Below are 17318 nucleotides of genomic sequence, written 5' to 3'. Positions count from 1 at the left end.
TTGGATTTGTCCTGAGTCACAAATGTTCTCTCCTCTTTTCTCTGCTGTCCATGTCTTCCCAATATAACACATATTTTTGACTCAGGCCTCAAGACTTTCATTTTTAACTGACTTGAAAAACCTGAGCTTCAATTGTTTGGTATTTTAAAACTTTTGAAATCTAAACTATCAACATGAAAGCTTAAACTTCCAACTCAAAATTGCAACTCCAAATTGAGTCGGCAATAATCTCCATGACTTGAACATGGCTTCACTGCCACTCGAATGGGCCGGTTTGTTGGCCCAAAAAATTGAGTCGGCGACGGCGCCGGTCTGCTTGAGAACTCGGCTGTGCTCCCCTGCCCTGCCTTGATGCCAGAGAGCAGAGCTTACTCTGTTTTCTCTGCAACCTCTGTGTCTGTCGCCAAAACAGGGCAAGTCGAAACCAGCGTGGTCGTCTCCTGTTCTTTATGGCACACCGCAAGCGATTCCTGTACGATTTCGCGCCAATTTTGGGGCAAGAAATCTCGTCCTCCCGCTTGGTTCCTGCGTGCTTCCATACGCAAGCACACATTCCATGTTTACGCTTGATTAATGTCAGTCCATTAATGTTGCTGCCACTACTGGTTACGTGTATAAGCTATACTTTCAGGCAGCCGGTGGTGTCGAGGTCCCGGGGTCCGAGCCATACGGCCAGCCAAAAATGAACTGGAGGACCTGCTCCGTTCCTCTTTTGTTGGAAATTCCCTTAAATACATTTACCATATACTCCTACATTATAATGTTTGGTCATCTTAATGTGTAGTTTTTTCTCTCCTTCGGCTAGCATATCTCGTCTCTTGGACAATCACACATAAAAGCAAAATGTTAATAGATCCAAACATGAGAAGCAGATGTGCCTGGTGGCGCAAAGCAGCTTGTTTTTGTGCTGTGGGCGTTGACATCGCTGGCAGCAACCAGCGCCTTGGAATCCCGCATGCATAAGAGGTTCCCTGTCACGGCGGATCTGCTGGCAACATACTCCCTCCTTCCCGCAATACAGGGCGCATAAAATTTTTCTCTGAGACCAAGGCACTCGATTGAACGTCGCCGGAGCTCCCGCCTCCATCACTGCATGGCCTCGTGGCGCGTGACATGCAACTCTTCGTTCCTCGCACCCTCACGGCGGTTACGCTTCACCACGCAGCGCCATCCCGCGCTACCTCGCTCGCTTCGCGCTCGCTTTGCTCCACGCGCGCCCGCGTCCATCTCCCGTGTCCACGCACGTCCGCGTTCATCTCCCGCGCTCTCGCTTATTCACCATGCGCCAGCTCTCGCGTCCAAACGCGCTCTCACGGCCGGCTCTAGCGTCCAAATGCGTTCTGCCGCACACAAAATTTCCAAATTCTCCATGAGCTCTGAATTTGAGTTTTGCCGCCCAGAATTTGCAAAACCCGCACCGCCAAAATCATGTCCATGTCTTCCTATATATAGCTCGGCCATATCTTCTCCATGAGCATCTTCACTTCTTTTCTCTTCTATTCTTCTCTCATCCATTAAAATGATTTGAGTATAGCAAATTTTGACCTCAACCAACCAATCAATTGTGAGCAGATTGAAGAGTTTAATGGACTTGTTATTGATCTCAACTACGATCTTGAGTGGGATGAAGCTATACATCATGTTCTTATTTCTATTTTTTGGTTTTGTTTCGTGCTCAAGGAAAACATGGTGTAGGAGATGGAGTTGACAATAATGGACAAGGAGATGAAGGTGACGATCATGGTGGAGGAGATGTACCTAAGGAACAAGAAGTTGTTGGCGATCAAGGAGAAGGAGATGGTGGCGAGGAACTAGAAGTTGCCGGAGATCGGGGAGAAGGAGATGGTGTCGGCGCACACGGGACGCTCGGGCTTGCCGGCCGTGAGCGCACCAGACTCGGACTCACCGGTCGTGTTCACGTCGGGTTTTGCATCTCAGGTGAAGGCAACACCGGGTTCCGCATCTCAGGCAAAGGCAACGCATGGCGCGGCCACGGAACGCTTGGCCTAGTCGGCTGCGGGCACAACAGTCTCGGAGTCACTGGCCGCGGTCATGTCCGCATCGGGGTATCAGGTGAGAGCAACGAAGGGCTAGGGCGCTCCGGCCGTGGTCACGGTACCCGATTTGGACTCACTGGCCATTGTCATGCCTGCATCGGGGACTCAAGCATAATGAACACTGGGCTTGGCTGTGTTGGCCGTGGTGAAGCTGGGATGGCAATGGCCGGACGCGACATAGCCGGGATGACAGCGGTTAGAACTGAAACGAATAAGTTTATCATTCCATGTTTACGCTAGTTGTAGTTCATGAAGTAGCTGTGGAAATATGAGTAGTTTATCATGAATTAGCTGTAGAAATATTTGTACTCACTGTTGTAGAATTAGGAATATGAGTAGTTCATGCATGTACTTACTGTTTACAAACATTTGTGCAGTTTTTTGTTCATCTAAGTTTTCCAATGCAGTTGTAGTTCATGAATATGAGTAGCAAAATTATTTAAGCATATGTTCATCTAAGTTTTCCAATGCAATTGTAGATCAAGTTGGGAATGTAACCAGGAGGAAGCAATATAACGACGAGGAACGACGGGCCATTTATACCATGCTTTTAGAGAGAACATCATTAGGAATTCTAAATCATGGAGTGACAAACACCTTGTCTCTTGAGACGGGGGTGCCTGTGAGAGTTATACAGCGCATATGGCTGAATGGCAAGCGCGGTGGTGGTATACATGCCGTGGATAGCAAGAAGCCAAAGAACTGTGGCCGCAAAAGAGTTGCCTTCAATGACGAGGCTATCAGAGATGTTCCTTTGAGTAAGCGAACGACTCTGCATGACCTAGCTATAGAATTGGGTGTTTCAAAGAGCATGTTATTTAGGCAGTTTAAAGAGGGGAAATTTAGAAGGCACACGAACGACATAAAATCTTCGTTAACGAATGAGAACAAAAAAGGTCGTGTTTGTTTTTGCCTTTCAATGCTAGACCCAGTAAGCATTCCTCACGAGCCAACCTTCCTCGGTTTGCATAACATTGTGCACATCGACGAGAAGTGGTTCTATAGGACCCGAAAATGTCATAAGTATTATTTGGCGATTGATGAAGATAAACAAGAGAGGGTCACAAAGAACAAGAATTTCATAGAGAAAGTGATGTTCCTCTATGTAGTTGCAAGACCTAGATATGACCAAGAAGGTAATGTCACATTTTCCGGAAAGATTGGAATATGGCCATTTATGGAGGTAGTGCTTGCCAAGGGGAGTAGTGTAAACAGGCATGCCTGTACCTTGGTAACCAAGGCAATGAATTCGGTTACTAAGGATCATAGCCGTGCGTATCTCTTGAACTATGTCTTGCCAGTAATAAAATAGAGATGGCCAACAGATGATATTGGTACCCCTATTTTCATCTAGCAGGACAATTCTAAGACGCATGTTGCAATAGATGACGTCAGTTTTGTAGTGCGGCATCGGCAGATGGTTTTGACATAAGGTTGATGTGCCAACCGCCCAACTCCCCCGATCTCAATGTGCTCGTTGGTTATTTTGCGACCATCCAGGCCATGTTTCAAAAGTCCTCTCCCACTAGTGTTGAAGACATTGTCGCCAAGGTAACCAAAGCCTACGATGAGTATTCAATTGATAGGAGTAACCGTATTTTCCTAACTCACCAAGATGAGAGAGATACTACAGCAAAAGGGGGGACAACATTATAAAATCCCACATTTGAAGAAGGAAGGTTGTGGAGAGGAATGGTGTTCTTTCGGGTAGGTTACAATGTGAGGCAGAAATTGTGAGCGAAGCGTTACAATTTGTCTCTTAGATGTAGAACTGTTATTTCTGTTTTTGCAATTGTAACCGAACCATGATTGAATTTTGTAACGTTATTTTTGTTATCAAGCATCACCAACGGTGTCCGACGCCATGACATCGACATCGACCGAGTTCTCTGCGCTTTTCCACAACGATTTCGGGACAGCCACTCAGAGAAATCCTCGTTGTCGGGCTTGTTGAGCCAATCGTGGGTTGCATCATGGGAGTCGTCCTGGTGCACGATGACTACGCCGTCGTGGGTGCCGTCCTGGTGCGCGAAGACTATGCCGGTATGGGCACCGTCGAAGAAGCCATCGACTTGCGAGACAAGGAGGTCATCCCGGGCATCGTCGACTAGTGAGACGAATAGGCCATCATGGGCGCCAGCCAGTTGCGAGTCGAGGTTGCCATCCAGGTCACCGTCGACTTGCGAGACGAGGAGGCCGTCGTGGGCACCGTCGAAGGAGCCGTCGACTTGCGATACGAGGAGGCCGTCAAGGTTGCCATCTTGAGCGCCGTCAAGGTGCGCGATGAGAGGGACGCAGAGGTGGGCGCGGTCGAGGGAGTCGTCCGTGGCGAGGTCGAGCTGGTAGCCCACAGGGTCGTCCTGGCCACCGTCGAAGGTTACATCCATGGCTCTGGAACCGTGGAAACGAGGAAACGAGTATAAGTGGTAATATAGACAGCAGGCATGCAGCAGCATTAAGTGCAGGCATGTAGCAACGGTTCGCATGCAGGAGTTGAAACGGCGGCATTCAGTGCTTCATGCTTAATACGACTTGTAATTTGGGAAGAAGTTCAAAAAATTATACGCACTGTATTGTGGGAAGGAGGGAGTAGAAGACAAGTATCTGGTCTGGCAACAGCAAACTAAAGACGGGAGGCTGGTCTGAAGCTAGCCCGAATGATAAGAAAATGTTTCGCTGTTACCTAGGCTTATTTGAATGTAATACATTAAGTGATTTTGAAAACATGTATGTCTATTGGCATGGACTGGCGGGAGATAAAAGCAATCCAGGCAAGCTTGTTCAGACATTGAACTGAATAGAAAATTTAGCGATGGCCATTTTGGTCCAGCGGCATTCCTCCCTGATATGCTTCTCCTTCTAAATTTCCTTCTCGATATATTTTCTCTACTCTTCTGTTACCTATACTATCTCCTAGATCCACCAAACTTGCTCAAGTTCATAAAAAAAAATTGGTATCAAAGCCAACACCCACCACATGTTCGACCAAAGTTCTCTCACGTACATCTTCGATCTGGTGACCTCAAAATTGACAAGCAAGGACCCATCCTCGAAGCCGCACTATGTCTCATGCCAGCAACAATACCTTTTGATGATGGAGGGTCAATTCGTCGAGTTCCTAAAGAGATATGACGACGATTAGCAGAAACTGGAAGCTGATCGCCGAGAGCAGAAGGCATGGTCGAAGGCGATCCAACAAGCCATGGATACGTGGAAGTTCGTGGGGGATCGAGTGGAGATTATGAGCCAAGCAGTGCACAATCTGCGCTACTAGGTGGACCAGATTGCTTAGCATCCAGTTTCGTCGAGGGGCACACACGAAGTTTCCAGGGTGACTACCACTAAGCGCCGGGCTCCAACCATTCAGGTGTCGATCCTAGGGATGCCACCACTCACAGCGCATCCTAGGCCATAGAGCCACTGCAAATGACTATGAACACTAGGGTCTGCCACATGGGTCAGTGATGACCCTAATGCCAACCCCGATCAAAGGTACGGCGTTGAGTCCTTAGCTCGAATCACCCTATCTGGGCTTGTTGGGAGACCGATTTCATACACCTTCGCATATCAGTTCGTGTTCTGGTTTTGGTGGGCATATGCTTAAGTTGGATTTTCCTTGTTTCTAGGGGGATATTCTGCAATTTTAGAGAGGTAAGTGTGAAGATTACTTCGGCGTGTATGTTGTCTCGCCGGAGTTTTGGGTGAGGGTGGCAACCTACCACTTCTCGGGGCATGCAGCACTATAGCTACAAGCACAGAGGGAGTTCTCTTCATGGGAAAACCTATGCTCAAGAGTGATTGATCGCTTTGGCAGGGACCAATATTCGAGGTTCGGCAAACCAGAGTGGTGTTGGAGTACATGGCCCATTTTGAACCACTGATGAATCAAATTTTGGTGCATAATCCTTCTTATGATTAGGTGTTCTTTACTACAATATTGGATGGTTTGAAGGAAGACACCATACACATGATCCTTCTGCTCAGGCCGAAAGATTTGGACATGGCGTACTCACTAGCAACCTTGTAGGAGGGCAATCACATGAACTCGCACTCTCGACCCAGCAGAATTGAGCAGGAATTCAGTACTCGCCCATGGGCACCCTTGCCCTTAGTGGCACCGGCAAGATCCATAGGGGAAGGAACCACGATCATCGTGGGATTGATAGTGCATGTGCCTCCATTCGCCATGCACTAGAGGATCACCTCACAGCGTTGTGTGCCTACCACCGAGTCCGTGGGCTATGCTATAAGTGTGGGGAGCGTTGGGGACAAGGAGACCGATGTGCGCCTACTATACAATTGCACGTGGTGGAGGAGTTGCTTGACTTCCTGCAGAATTGGGACGATGAACCTCAAGAAGCAGTCCAACAGATAGAACCTAAAGATACTTTGATGTTAGTCTCCAATATGGCAGCCGCTCGGAGTGAAGGTCCAAGGACTATGAGATTATGGGGTATGATTGAAGATCAAGAGGTATTACTGTTAGTGGACTCTGGCATCACACATAGTTTTATTAGTTCACATACTGCTGCCAAACTTAAGGCAAAGAAGATCACAGTTCTTGTTGTGTCAGTGAAGGTACTGATGGGGAGCATCTTACAATGTGACAGTCAAGTGCTTGAATATTCCTGGTCAGTTCAGGGATACACCTTTTGCACTGATATGAGGATTTTGTCACTGGGTTGCTATGATATGGTGCTAGGAATGGACTGACTCAAAACTCATAGCCCTATAGTTCATGAATGAGACAAGAAAAGGATGTCTTTCAAGTATCAAGGCTAGCTCGTATCTTTACAAGGAGTCATGCCAAAGCTCAATGCCTGCCCTAGATTGTCAGTATCACATCTGGACAGACTGTTGGCTTGCAATGCTAAGCAGCATGTGGTACATATGTGTGTGCCAACAGATAACACAGATGAGGAACCCCCCCTAAGCAATTCAAGGAAATCTTGGAAGAATATGCCATACTGTTTGAAGAACCAACCAACTTGCCCTCTCACAGACCCTGGGATCATCATATCCCATTGATGGTTGGAACCAAACAAGTGGTGATCAGACTTATAGATGCACCCTTGAGTAAAAGTCTAAAATTGAAAGGCAGGTGAAAGAGATGCTCCAGTTAGACCTCATTCAACCTAGTGTGAGCCCCTTTTCCTCACCAGTGTTGATTGTTAAGAAAAAAGATGGGACCTAGAGGTTTTGTGTGGACTACATACATTTGAATGCTATCACTGTCAAAAAACAAATATCCATTGCCTATAATAGATGAGCTACTGGATGAACTCTCTGGTGCCTCCTAGTTCACTAAACTAGATTTGAGTGCAGGATATCACCATTTTAGGATGTGTGAAGAGAATGAGATGAAAATTGCCTTCCAGACCCATAATGGCTATTTCAAGTTTAAAGGAATGCACTATGGCCTATGTAATGCACGGTCTACATTTCAGTGTGCCATGAATGAAATATTGGGCCCTTTCTTGAGAAAATTTCTAGTCTTTATTGATGACATCTTGGTCTATAGTTCATCTCTATCTAAGCACCTGTATCATGTGAGACAAGTATTTGGCTTGCTTTAGTCTCATGGCCTGGAAGTTAAAAGGTCCAAATGCACTTTTGCCAAGCTCGAAGTCTCCTATTTAGGTGATTTGATCTCAGCAGCTGGTGTGTCACCTGGAGATAAAGTGCATGTAGTACAAAATTGGCCAACACCTTCATCTGTTAAAGAATTGAGAAGCTTCCTAGGATTGACAGGATAATATAGGAAATTTGTTCCCCATTTTGGTCTTAGTAAACTTCTAACTGATCTTCTGAAGAAACAAGCAATCTTTGTTTCGACTCCATTGGCATAGACTGCCTTCCAAGAGCTGAAGCAAGCCCTAGTTCTGGCACTGCCTAATTTCACAAAGACTTTTGTGGTAGATACTAATGCAGATGACAAGGGCATTGGGGATGTTCTTATGTAGGATGATCATCCAATTGCCTACTTAAGTAAAGCACTTTGTCCAAAGAACCAAGGCCTAGCTATCTATGAGAAGTAATGCTTGGCAATTCTTTTGGTTGTGGATCACTGGCACCCTTATTTACAGCAGGCTGCTTTCTTAATCAGAACAAACCACAAAAGTCTCATGCACCTCACTGAGCATATAGTGAATACACCAATCCAGCAAAGGGCATTAACCAAATTGATGGGCTTAACTTACCAGATTCAATAAGGGCATTACGATAGGATGGCTGATGTCTTGTCTAGAAGACCACCAACAGAGGATACTTAACTTATAGCCATCTCTATGTGCTAACCAGCATGGTTACATACCATCATTCACAGCTACAGTTCTAATCCACATACCAAACAAAATTTGGAAATTCAGTCAATACCTGGTTGCACTAATCAAGATTACACATTGGTGGATGGTATATTGCACTTCAAATGGAGAATCTGGGTAGGAGAAGATTCAGAAATCCAACAACAGCTCATTTCCACTTTGCATGCAAGTGCAATGGGTAAACACTTTGGGTTCTTTGCATCCTATCACATAATTAAAAGGCTCTTTACATGGCACAACATGAAGCAACACATCAAGGCTTTTGTTCAACAATGTCCCATAGGTCAACATGCTAAATCAGAAAGGCTACAAATTCTTGACCAACCTTGGGTGGTGGTTACTCTTGATTTCAGTGAAGATCTCCCTAGATCAGCCAATTTTGATACTATTCTAGTAGTGGTAGATAAATTCTTCAAATTTTCCCATTTTATACCTCTCACACATCCATTCATAGCCCTAACTATAGCTAAAGCCTATATGAATCATGTTTTTAAATTCCATGGAATGCCTAACGCTATCATTTCAGATAGATATACGATCTTCACTAGCACCCTCTGACATGAATTATTTAGATTATCTGATACACAATTGAGAATGAGATCAAGTTATCACCCATAGACCGATGGCCAAATTGAACGAGATAACTAATGTTTAGAATCCTATCTTATGTTCTTAGTACATTCATATCCAAAGAATTTGTCTCATTGGCTACCACTTGCAAAATATTGGTACAATACTTCTTATCATACTTCACTATGCACAACACCTTTTGAAGTAATTTTTGGAAGGAAACCGAGAGACTTTGGCATTATTCAGTTAATAGATGCCACTATCCCTGATCTTGCCACATGGCTGAGAGAAAGAGAAGTGATGCAATAATTGTTACAACAACAGCTTCAAAGAGCTCAAATTCGTATGAAGAATCAAGCAGATAAGCACTGCACGGAGTACCAATTTGCAGTTGGGGATGAAGTTGGCAGCCATATATTCAGACGTTAGTAGCTTCTCGTCCAAATTAGAAGTTGGCTTTCAGATATTATGTGCCATACACTATCATCTAGATGATTGGTTCAGTGGCTTACAAGCTCCAATTACCACAAGGCGGTATGATTCACCCAATGGTGTATGTGTCCAAGATTAGAAGGGCTATCTCTTCTACTACTCCTGTTAGTGCTCAATTACTCCCAAGTGTTTCAGTTTGGTAGGTGGAGCAAATTCTTGACGCCTTCCTCAACTACAAGCTGGTAAAGAGGGGAAGATCTTCAGTCCGACACTTGCTAGTCAAATGGATCGGGCTACCCACCAATCTGGCCACCTAGGAAGATCACCACATGTTGCTGCAATGTTTTCCTTCTACACTGGCTTGGGGGCGAGCTGGTTGTGAATAGGAGGGTAATGTCACGATGGACCAGACGTGTGTGTATGTTGGCAATGCAGATGACAAGAAGGATATTGTATCCAGTCCGACAACAGCAAATTGAAGGTGGGAGGCTGGTTTGAAGCTAACGTGAACGATAAGAAAATGCTTTGATGTTACCTAGGCATATTTGAATGTAATACTTAAAGCTTGTTCAGACATCAAACATAATAGAAAATTCCACGATGGCCATTTCGGTCCTGCGGCATTCCTCCCTGATCTGCTTCTTCTTCTTAATTTCTTTCTCAATCTTGTTCCTCTACTCTTCTACTACCTATATTACCTCCAAGATCTACCAAACTTGCTTGGGTTTGTAACATTCCCGTGGGTTCACGACTTGGTATGGTACTCTCCATTGAACCTCTTGTCTCGGCCAAGTTGCCTTATTCGTTGGAGGAGCCAGTCCATCGATCTGTGTTGAACACATTGATCGCCTCGTCGACTGTCTCTAGAAAGTGATGTCCTCCTACACCGTCGTGAGCCTATGAGCCCCAACAGGATCTCTCGCATACCAATGGTGTCCGTCGAGTCAATTAGACGACAGACGACAATAAGAACACACATGCCATACACACGGTGAGCTCAATGCTGACAATAGAATCATCATCTTCCCTTGTTTCCCATTGTTGAATTCAAAGCACTTGGTGGTAATAGCAACGAATACACATCTCTATTTTACTTTGATCAGAACCTAACTCTTCTTTCGCTCCTCTCGTATTCCTAGAGCCAGCCTTGCGAGAGACCGCGGGGGAGAGGAGGCCGACATTGGTGGCAATTTTTGCTGAGGTTGTGTGAGGGCACCAAATCATCCGAGGGGAGCCCCCACGTTGAACTGGGTTGTTTTCAAATACCTAATGACCTAAAGCAAAGACAATGTCGTGTTGAGAGCATCATGTCAAAATACAGGATTCCGTGAGGAGGAGATTAAGGGTCAGATATTTTTTTTAAAAAAAAATTCTAGATTATTTCTCTTTTTTTTATAGCCACCGTAATGGGAGAGTTATTTTCTTTTATTATTCAATAGACAGATTTAATGGGATTGCTGAAATAGTCTCCTAGAATCTATGTGTTACATCATGCGCATAAATTGATCTGCCACTTAGAATTTTTTAGCTCTATCATGTGCAAGATAGAGCTTGAGTATAAAATCTAATAATAGGAAACCGTATAGAGGTGCATTGGGTAGTATGATATGACATAATTGCTCATTAAATATGCAACAATTAATTGACATAGGGAGCCTAGGAAACAACAATATAATATACTATGTATTGGCGGAGTGTTTTAGCACTTCAATTTATTGCTCTCGATATGATGCGATAGTCTTCGATGTTGTAATACAATACTATGCAATGGGAATAGCCTAAATTCTTTTTAGCTGGTTGCTAATCTGCGCATGTTCATTCATCAAGCCACTGGCAATAAAGTAAATTCTTCCCTTCTCTCTCAACATAAGACAGGAACGGAGGGTGCTGAGAACGGTGGCCGGTTGCAACCCCGCCCCCTCCCAATCTCCTGCCTTTTTTTGTAGAAGGGGCTAGAAGCCATAAAATATACTCCATCCATTTCGCAATATTTATCCACGTCCACCATTATGTACAAACTAAGGAATACTGAAATCGAGTAAAAAAAAATACAGTGAGATGACCATACTATCCCGAATCAATACAAGAATGAGAGCAAATAACTCATCGGTATTGGAGTAAATGTATGCATACACTTAAGGGCATAGTAGGAAAATAAATCATAATGCATCCTTGGTTATCACAATAGATAAACAATTTGACACAGATACTTCCAAGTCCATGGACAAACGTTACAAAACGGAGGGAGTATTAGGTAAAAAGTGCTTACACCTTTGGTCTTACACAAAGCACCCTGGAGAAAAATAAAAATACAACTAGGCACACTACATCTACTTCTCCAGTTCTGATAATTAGCAAAGAAGACCCTAGCAAACAAAGAAATTACAAAACAAAGGTCACGATATCCGGGCAGCCCCATGCATGGGAATAAAGGAATATAAATAAAACATAGTAATCCTAGTGTACAAGAAATAATTATTCATATTGTTATTAGCCTTAGAACTGGGTAAATCAACACACCAAATTGTTCCCTTCCACTGCACTACAGTACATCTCTTTATCTTCTTGGCCTTATGCTTGAGCCATACATACACATATGTCAAACAAGAAAAAAAAACAAACTTAATTTCATCAGTACCTTAGATACGTTACTCCTCATCTTAATTAGAAAAATCCATTTTTCTTGCAATTTTTACCTTGACAAAGTGCACAATCATACATACCAGGAGAGAAACTAAGCAACCAAATAACAACACATGCATGCATATGCAAGAGAGAAACCTAATACGGTAGCACGAGATCGTTGACTTTCCGCTCCGGCCGCCGGCGACCAGCACTGATCAGCACCGCCACGCCGAGGCGGCGATGATGGCGCGGTCCTGCCACCCGAGGAGGAGGCATCCCTTGTCCTCGGTGAGCCTGTACCCGTCGCCGGCGCCGTAGAGCCCCAACAGGACCTGGCTCTGCCCGACGGCGGCCGGGCTGAGCGGCACGGGCTCGAAGCCGCGCCCCTCCATGAGGCGGCGCCACCGGTCCAGCCGCTCGTGCCGTGCCACCCGCTCGGCGCCCTCGCACGCCACCACGTTACGGATCTCCGGCGCAAACAGGCACTGCTCCACCTTCATCCGCGGCGTCGAGTCCGCCGGGAACGTCGCGTCCAGCGAGTCGAATATCGCCGAGTAGTAGTGCAGCGCCTCCAAGAACCTTCACACAACCACGAGTAATTTAATTCCTTCTTTAATTTTAACCTCATTATAATTTCACAATCACTCCTCACATTTTTTTGACAAATTACAAGTTTAGTGATAAATTTCGCACAAAAAACTTTCAACTTACTTCTTGAGAAGAAGAACAGAATTCGAACACTAAACAAGTGGAGAAAAATATGTCACTTACCTGCCCAAGAAGTAGGGGCCGTTGTGGGCGGCCTCCTGCTCGACGAGCGTCATGATCTTGGGCGCATGGTCGCGGATCATGGAGAGCAGGGGAGCGAGGTGCGCGCCGGGGACGCGGTGCAGCCTGTTCACGGCGTTGACGGCAAGCGCCTCCCCGACGCGGCGCTGCAGCGCGGCGGGGCGCAGCCGCTCGAGCCTGTCGGCGACGGCGGCGTGGAACTCAAACGGCACGCGCAGCGACGCGGCGAGGGAGGCGAGGTGGCGCCCGGTCTCTCTGACGGCGGCGGCGGGGTGTCCCACCCCAGTAAGCCTCAGCGTCGGTGGCCCCCCTGGCCGGGCGGCCAGCGCCTGGAGGAACGCCGGCCACTGGTAGCCCTGGAGGATGTCGAGGTCGACGACGTGGACGCGGTCCTCGCCGTGGAAGGCCTCGAAGATGGCCTGGTTGGCGGTGAAGTGTGCGAACTTGATGTAGGGGCAGGCCTGGTAGAGGATCTGGTAGATCTTGAGCGTGTCCGGCGACGGCGGGAATGGGTAGGGGGCAACGCCACTGCCCCCGCGCGGTGTGCCGGCGGCGGCCGAGGTGGAGGGGTTGGAGGAGAGGGAGAGGCGGGCGGCGAGGGCATCGGCGAAGTAGGATGCGACGCGCTGCATGGAGTCGCCGAGCGGGGAGGCGACGTGGCGGAGGAGGTGGAGGTGGCGCAGCGCCGACGGCTGGTCGCCCTTGGAGACGAAGTCGGCGCAGGCGAGGAGGAGGTGCACCAGCTGAAGCCCGCTGTCCTGCTCCTGCATATGCATGCATGAACATGGAGTTAGCATTGCCAATTGCATATTCAGGATTTCTATACAATTTTCTAGATGACTAATATCTGTTCTAATACAAATTTTAACCACACTCTGCTCAAATTCACAGATGAAAGCAGAGGGAATCAGAGTGATTGTCTTATCGTATAGTTGTGAAGCTCGCTAATACCAATTTAGTTTTGCAAATTTCCTAGATTTCAGTCAACTGAAATCACGGTTCTTTAGCGTCAACGTTGACTTTAAACTCGTCAGGGAGTTAGGGTTCGAGGAGGGGGCTTCAAGGCTCACCGGTGCCGTTTCCCGGACTTAGAGAGATGCTCGGGATAGCAGGACGACTTGGTGGTAGTGACGGGTACGGAGGCGGGAATGCCAGCACATCATATGGAAAGGGTTGGGGCAGGGGCGAGGGCGGCGGGTAGGGCGGGCGAGCAAGGCTAGGTAGGCACGACATAGGAAAACATCTGGAAGTAGAAGATTACTTACAGGTTGTCTGATCTCGATCATATGATTCACGTGCGTTGACTGGATCCCTCATCAACTAGCATCTCCCTTAGTTTTGCTATTTGTAAGTTGCTCATTTCTTGTGAAATGTAGGTTGGTTTTCTAGGCCGATGGATTGGCTTTAAGATGCATGTGTGTGTCTGATTCTGATCGGTAAAAATTTGGTTTTCTTTGAAAATTTGCAAGGAAGTTTGGCCTTCGTTAAAAGAAGATGATGCCACTTGAGTCGATCCTAAAACTGGACCATATGTATAGGGGAGGTTAAACAGCCTCCCTAGCATATGATAAATATGACTTATGCTGAAATAAGTGTTAGTGCACCTCAACGGACAACTCTCTATGGATATTTCGCATATATGTAGACATGTAATAGTACATTATTTACTGAGGGTTATGTTATACAAGTGGCTGACCCGGTGTAATATTTTTTTGCTAGAGTTTTATTGGTATTTACTTGCCGTTAGTTTTTTTTGTTACTAATATATTTTCTCTGTATGGAAATGTTCAAATTAAACTAGAAATACCACAGTTAGCCATACAAGAAAAATCTAAAGGAGAACAATAATCATCTGACACTTGTAAAGTTACCCTCGGGGAATTAATATTGAAAATCTTGTAGTACGCATATGGACATATCAACTAAACTACAAATGTGTTTCAGTTCATAGACCACCTCGGCGAATATGATAAGATTTAGGGAGCGACTCCATGTCAATCTTTTGAAAAATATAAAAAAATTGGTCACTCGATTACTCCCCACCATCCATCATCCTGCAATCCAACTTGCACAACATCGTTCGTCTTCTTCCTAACGTGTCTCGCCTCACAGTGACATATCTTCCTCTAGACATTGTCTCGTCTTGCTCCCTTCCCACCCTCCTCCCCTGTCTCCAGCCATCGCACGCTAACCCTACGGTGCCAAACTAGACGTCCGTGCATCACCAGTCCTCTACCACTATGGCCAATGGTCTCCCCGCTGCCTTACCACCCCTCCGACCGCCCACTACCCACCCTAGGCAGGCTTGTCTCCATAGCCTTCCCTCTCGGTACCGGTGAACCATGCCCGTCACCTGCAGACCTAATTTCACTACTGATTGAGATTTCTTCCATTTTCGGCCGACTGAACTCAGACTTTCCCGAAGATTTACAGTGCACTCTACTAATAGTCCAGAAAGAAAAAAAAATCCACGAAGCCATGCATGTATTACCATGGTCCGCAGGGTATAGCCATCTCATGAACGACACATGTTCATGAGCAACAACACGCTAATTTTGGATTGCACTGTTGTCACCTACGCACGTTCGTCCTGATCGTGACCCGGATAATATCTTAAGCACCCAGATATACATACTTGTGGGCTTCTGGCTCCGGTCAATATCCTTGCCAAGGTTTAATTTGTGTGCAGATGTCAATCAGAAGCATGAAGGCTAGTCTAATTTGGCATGTTCATTAACACCTACGACAAAACAGCATTCGTAGTATTTGGTGATCGAGCTAGCTCCATACATATATCACTGCACGTACGGATCGACTTGTTCTTCATCTGACTGCAAGCATTTGCATGCTGCATGCAATGGACTGCGACCATTTGGCAAATGCAGGCAGCCCGTACCAGATCTAGAAACTTATGCTCAATCTAGCAAATACCAGAAACGGCGACTAACGACAGTTTAGGCCATGTTGTTTGATAAGCCCGGTTTTTTTTTTCCGAATCTTGCGGGAATTGAATACTGTTTTCTTTGAAACTTGTGCGTTCCAAACAGAGCCATGCATATTTATTGTCGTTCTACAGTTTATCATGCATGCATATGTGTGAAGAACTTAGTTAGATGATTTGACGTTAATCACATGCTTAATTACCTGCTCGGCTTCTGTCTGGATCACTGAGCCCAGGCTGCCCAGCATGCTGTGCAGGGATGAATCTGCTGCCCATTGATCGGACTTCGCCATCTGGTTCTGCAGCGACATGGCCCCTCCTTCTCCAAACTGTCCTGCGTAGTACATGTCATGCTGGAAGCCGCCGCCCGTCTGCAGGCCTCCGGCCGCTGCCATCGTCGCTGCCGTGACCGCCTCCTCCCCGCCTCCGTAGGCCGGCTCCGGCATGGCCAGGCACTCTGACAGCGTGGGCAGCTGCAACGATGACGGAGCCACCGTGGTGACCGTGGCCGAGGCGGCGCCACTCTCCATGCCGGGCTTTACCGGCAGCTGGTACCCTATGTACCCTCCTTCCTTGTAGTCGTCCAGGAAGAGATCCATGGAAGGCAAGGCCAGGTTCTCGCCATGGCCGTAGGACGACGAGCACGAGAGTGAGGAGGGGCCGTTGCTCTTGCCGCTGTTGCTGTGGGAGTTGTTGATGTACACCTTGTGCAGCGGGCTCATCGACTGGCCCTTGCCGTGGTTGGCGAGGCTGCCGTACTGCGGTTGGCCGCCGCCGCTTCCATCCGCTCCATGCACGCCGTGCACGTAGCCCTGCTGGTGGCTGGCATGGCTGCTGCCGATGCTGTAGAGGTTGGAGAAGGTTGATCTCCTTGGGGAAGAGACCATCTCTCTCCTAGGTGAGGTCACCATGTACTCCCTTTTAGGGGAGGAGACCATGTAGTCCCTCTTGGGGGAGGACACCATGTAGTCTCTCTTGGGAGAGGAGACCATGAAGTCCTTCCTTGGGCTGCCGGTGGCCATGAAGTCCCTCCTAGGGGAGAACATCAAGAAGTCGGGCCCTGAGGCTCCCATTTGGTCGGCGAAGAGCGACTCCCACATGGCAATGTCAGGCGACTGGATCTCAACGTCGATGCCCCCGTCGAAATTGAGGGCTTGTAGTCCGGCTAGGGCGTCATTGGCGTCGGGATCGGTCGATGACACGACGATGTTTGACTCCGAGACCGAGGCGGTGGGCGATGTCGGTGCTTGCAGCTGCTGTAGCTTCGCGCCGGAGGTTGTGTCGGCGCAGTTGAGCATCCCCATGCTTGAACACATTAAGAGATCAATCAATGATCACCTATCCCTGAGTAAGGATGCATATAACAAGAGCACACTCCTTTCTCCACAACTTGGAAGCAAAAATAAGACAACGCTACTTAGGTCGTTGGTATTCTCAAAGCTGTAGATTTCTATGCTTTCAAGCTTATAAGGCAAGTTTATGAGAGGAGGAAACTGAGAAGAAGCTCGCAATGTGTTTGGCTTCTCTTAATTTTTCCAGCTTGATTGCAGGTGATGAGGGAAAGATAAAAGGTAGGAGAGT

General features: G+C 46.9%; 1 protein-coding gene across 1 annotated transcript; it reads right to left on the bottom strand.

Annotated features, from left to right (window-relative positions):
* Positions 1–12222: 12222 nt before the first annotated feature.
* LOC133900071 (GRAS family protein RAM1-like) lies at positions 12223–17053 on the bottom strand. The gene is made up of 3 exons (XM_062341165.1): positions 15941–17053; positions 12779–13560; positions 12223–12586 (listed from the first exon to the last, which is right to left on the bottom strand). The coding sequence occupies exons 1-3, from the start codon at positions 17051–17053 to the stop codon at positions 12223–12225; spliced, it is 2259 nt and encodes a 752-aa protein (XP_062197149.1).
* Between the last annotated feature and the right edge of the window lie 265 nt (positions 17054–17318).

This window comes from Phragmites australis, chromosome 19, assembly GCF_958298935.1.
Source record: "Phragmites australis chromosome 19, lpPhrAust1.1, whole genome shotgun sequence".
Classification (NCBI taxonomy): domain Eukaryota; kingdom Viridiplantae; phylum Streptophyta; class Magnoliopsida; order Poales; family Poaceae; genus Phragmites; species Phragmites australis.
The sequence above is the reverse complement of the archived record's forward strand: the minus strand, read 5'-3'. Positions and strand labels throughout refer to the sequence as shown.

Excerpts from the sequence above, each read along its gene's own strand:
- LOC133900071 (XM_062341165.1), bottom strand. The coding sequence starts at position 17,053 with ATGTGTTCAAGCATGGGGATGCTCAACTGCGCCGACACAACCTCCGGC. Across the intron at positions 13,561-15,940 it reads TCCAGACAGAAGCCGAGCAG|GAGCAGGACAGCGGGCTTCA; the intron begins GTAATTAAGCAT and ends ATGCATATGCAG. Across the intron at positions 12,587-12,778 it reads GGCCCCTACTTCTTGGGCAG|GTTCTTGGAGGCGCTGCACT; the intron begins GTAAGTGACATA and ends GGTTGTGTGAAG.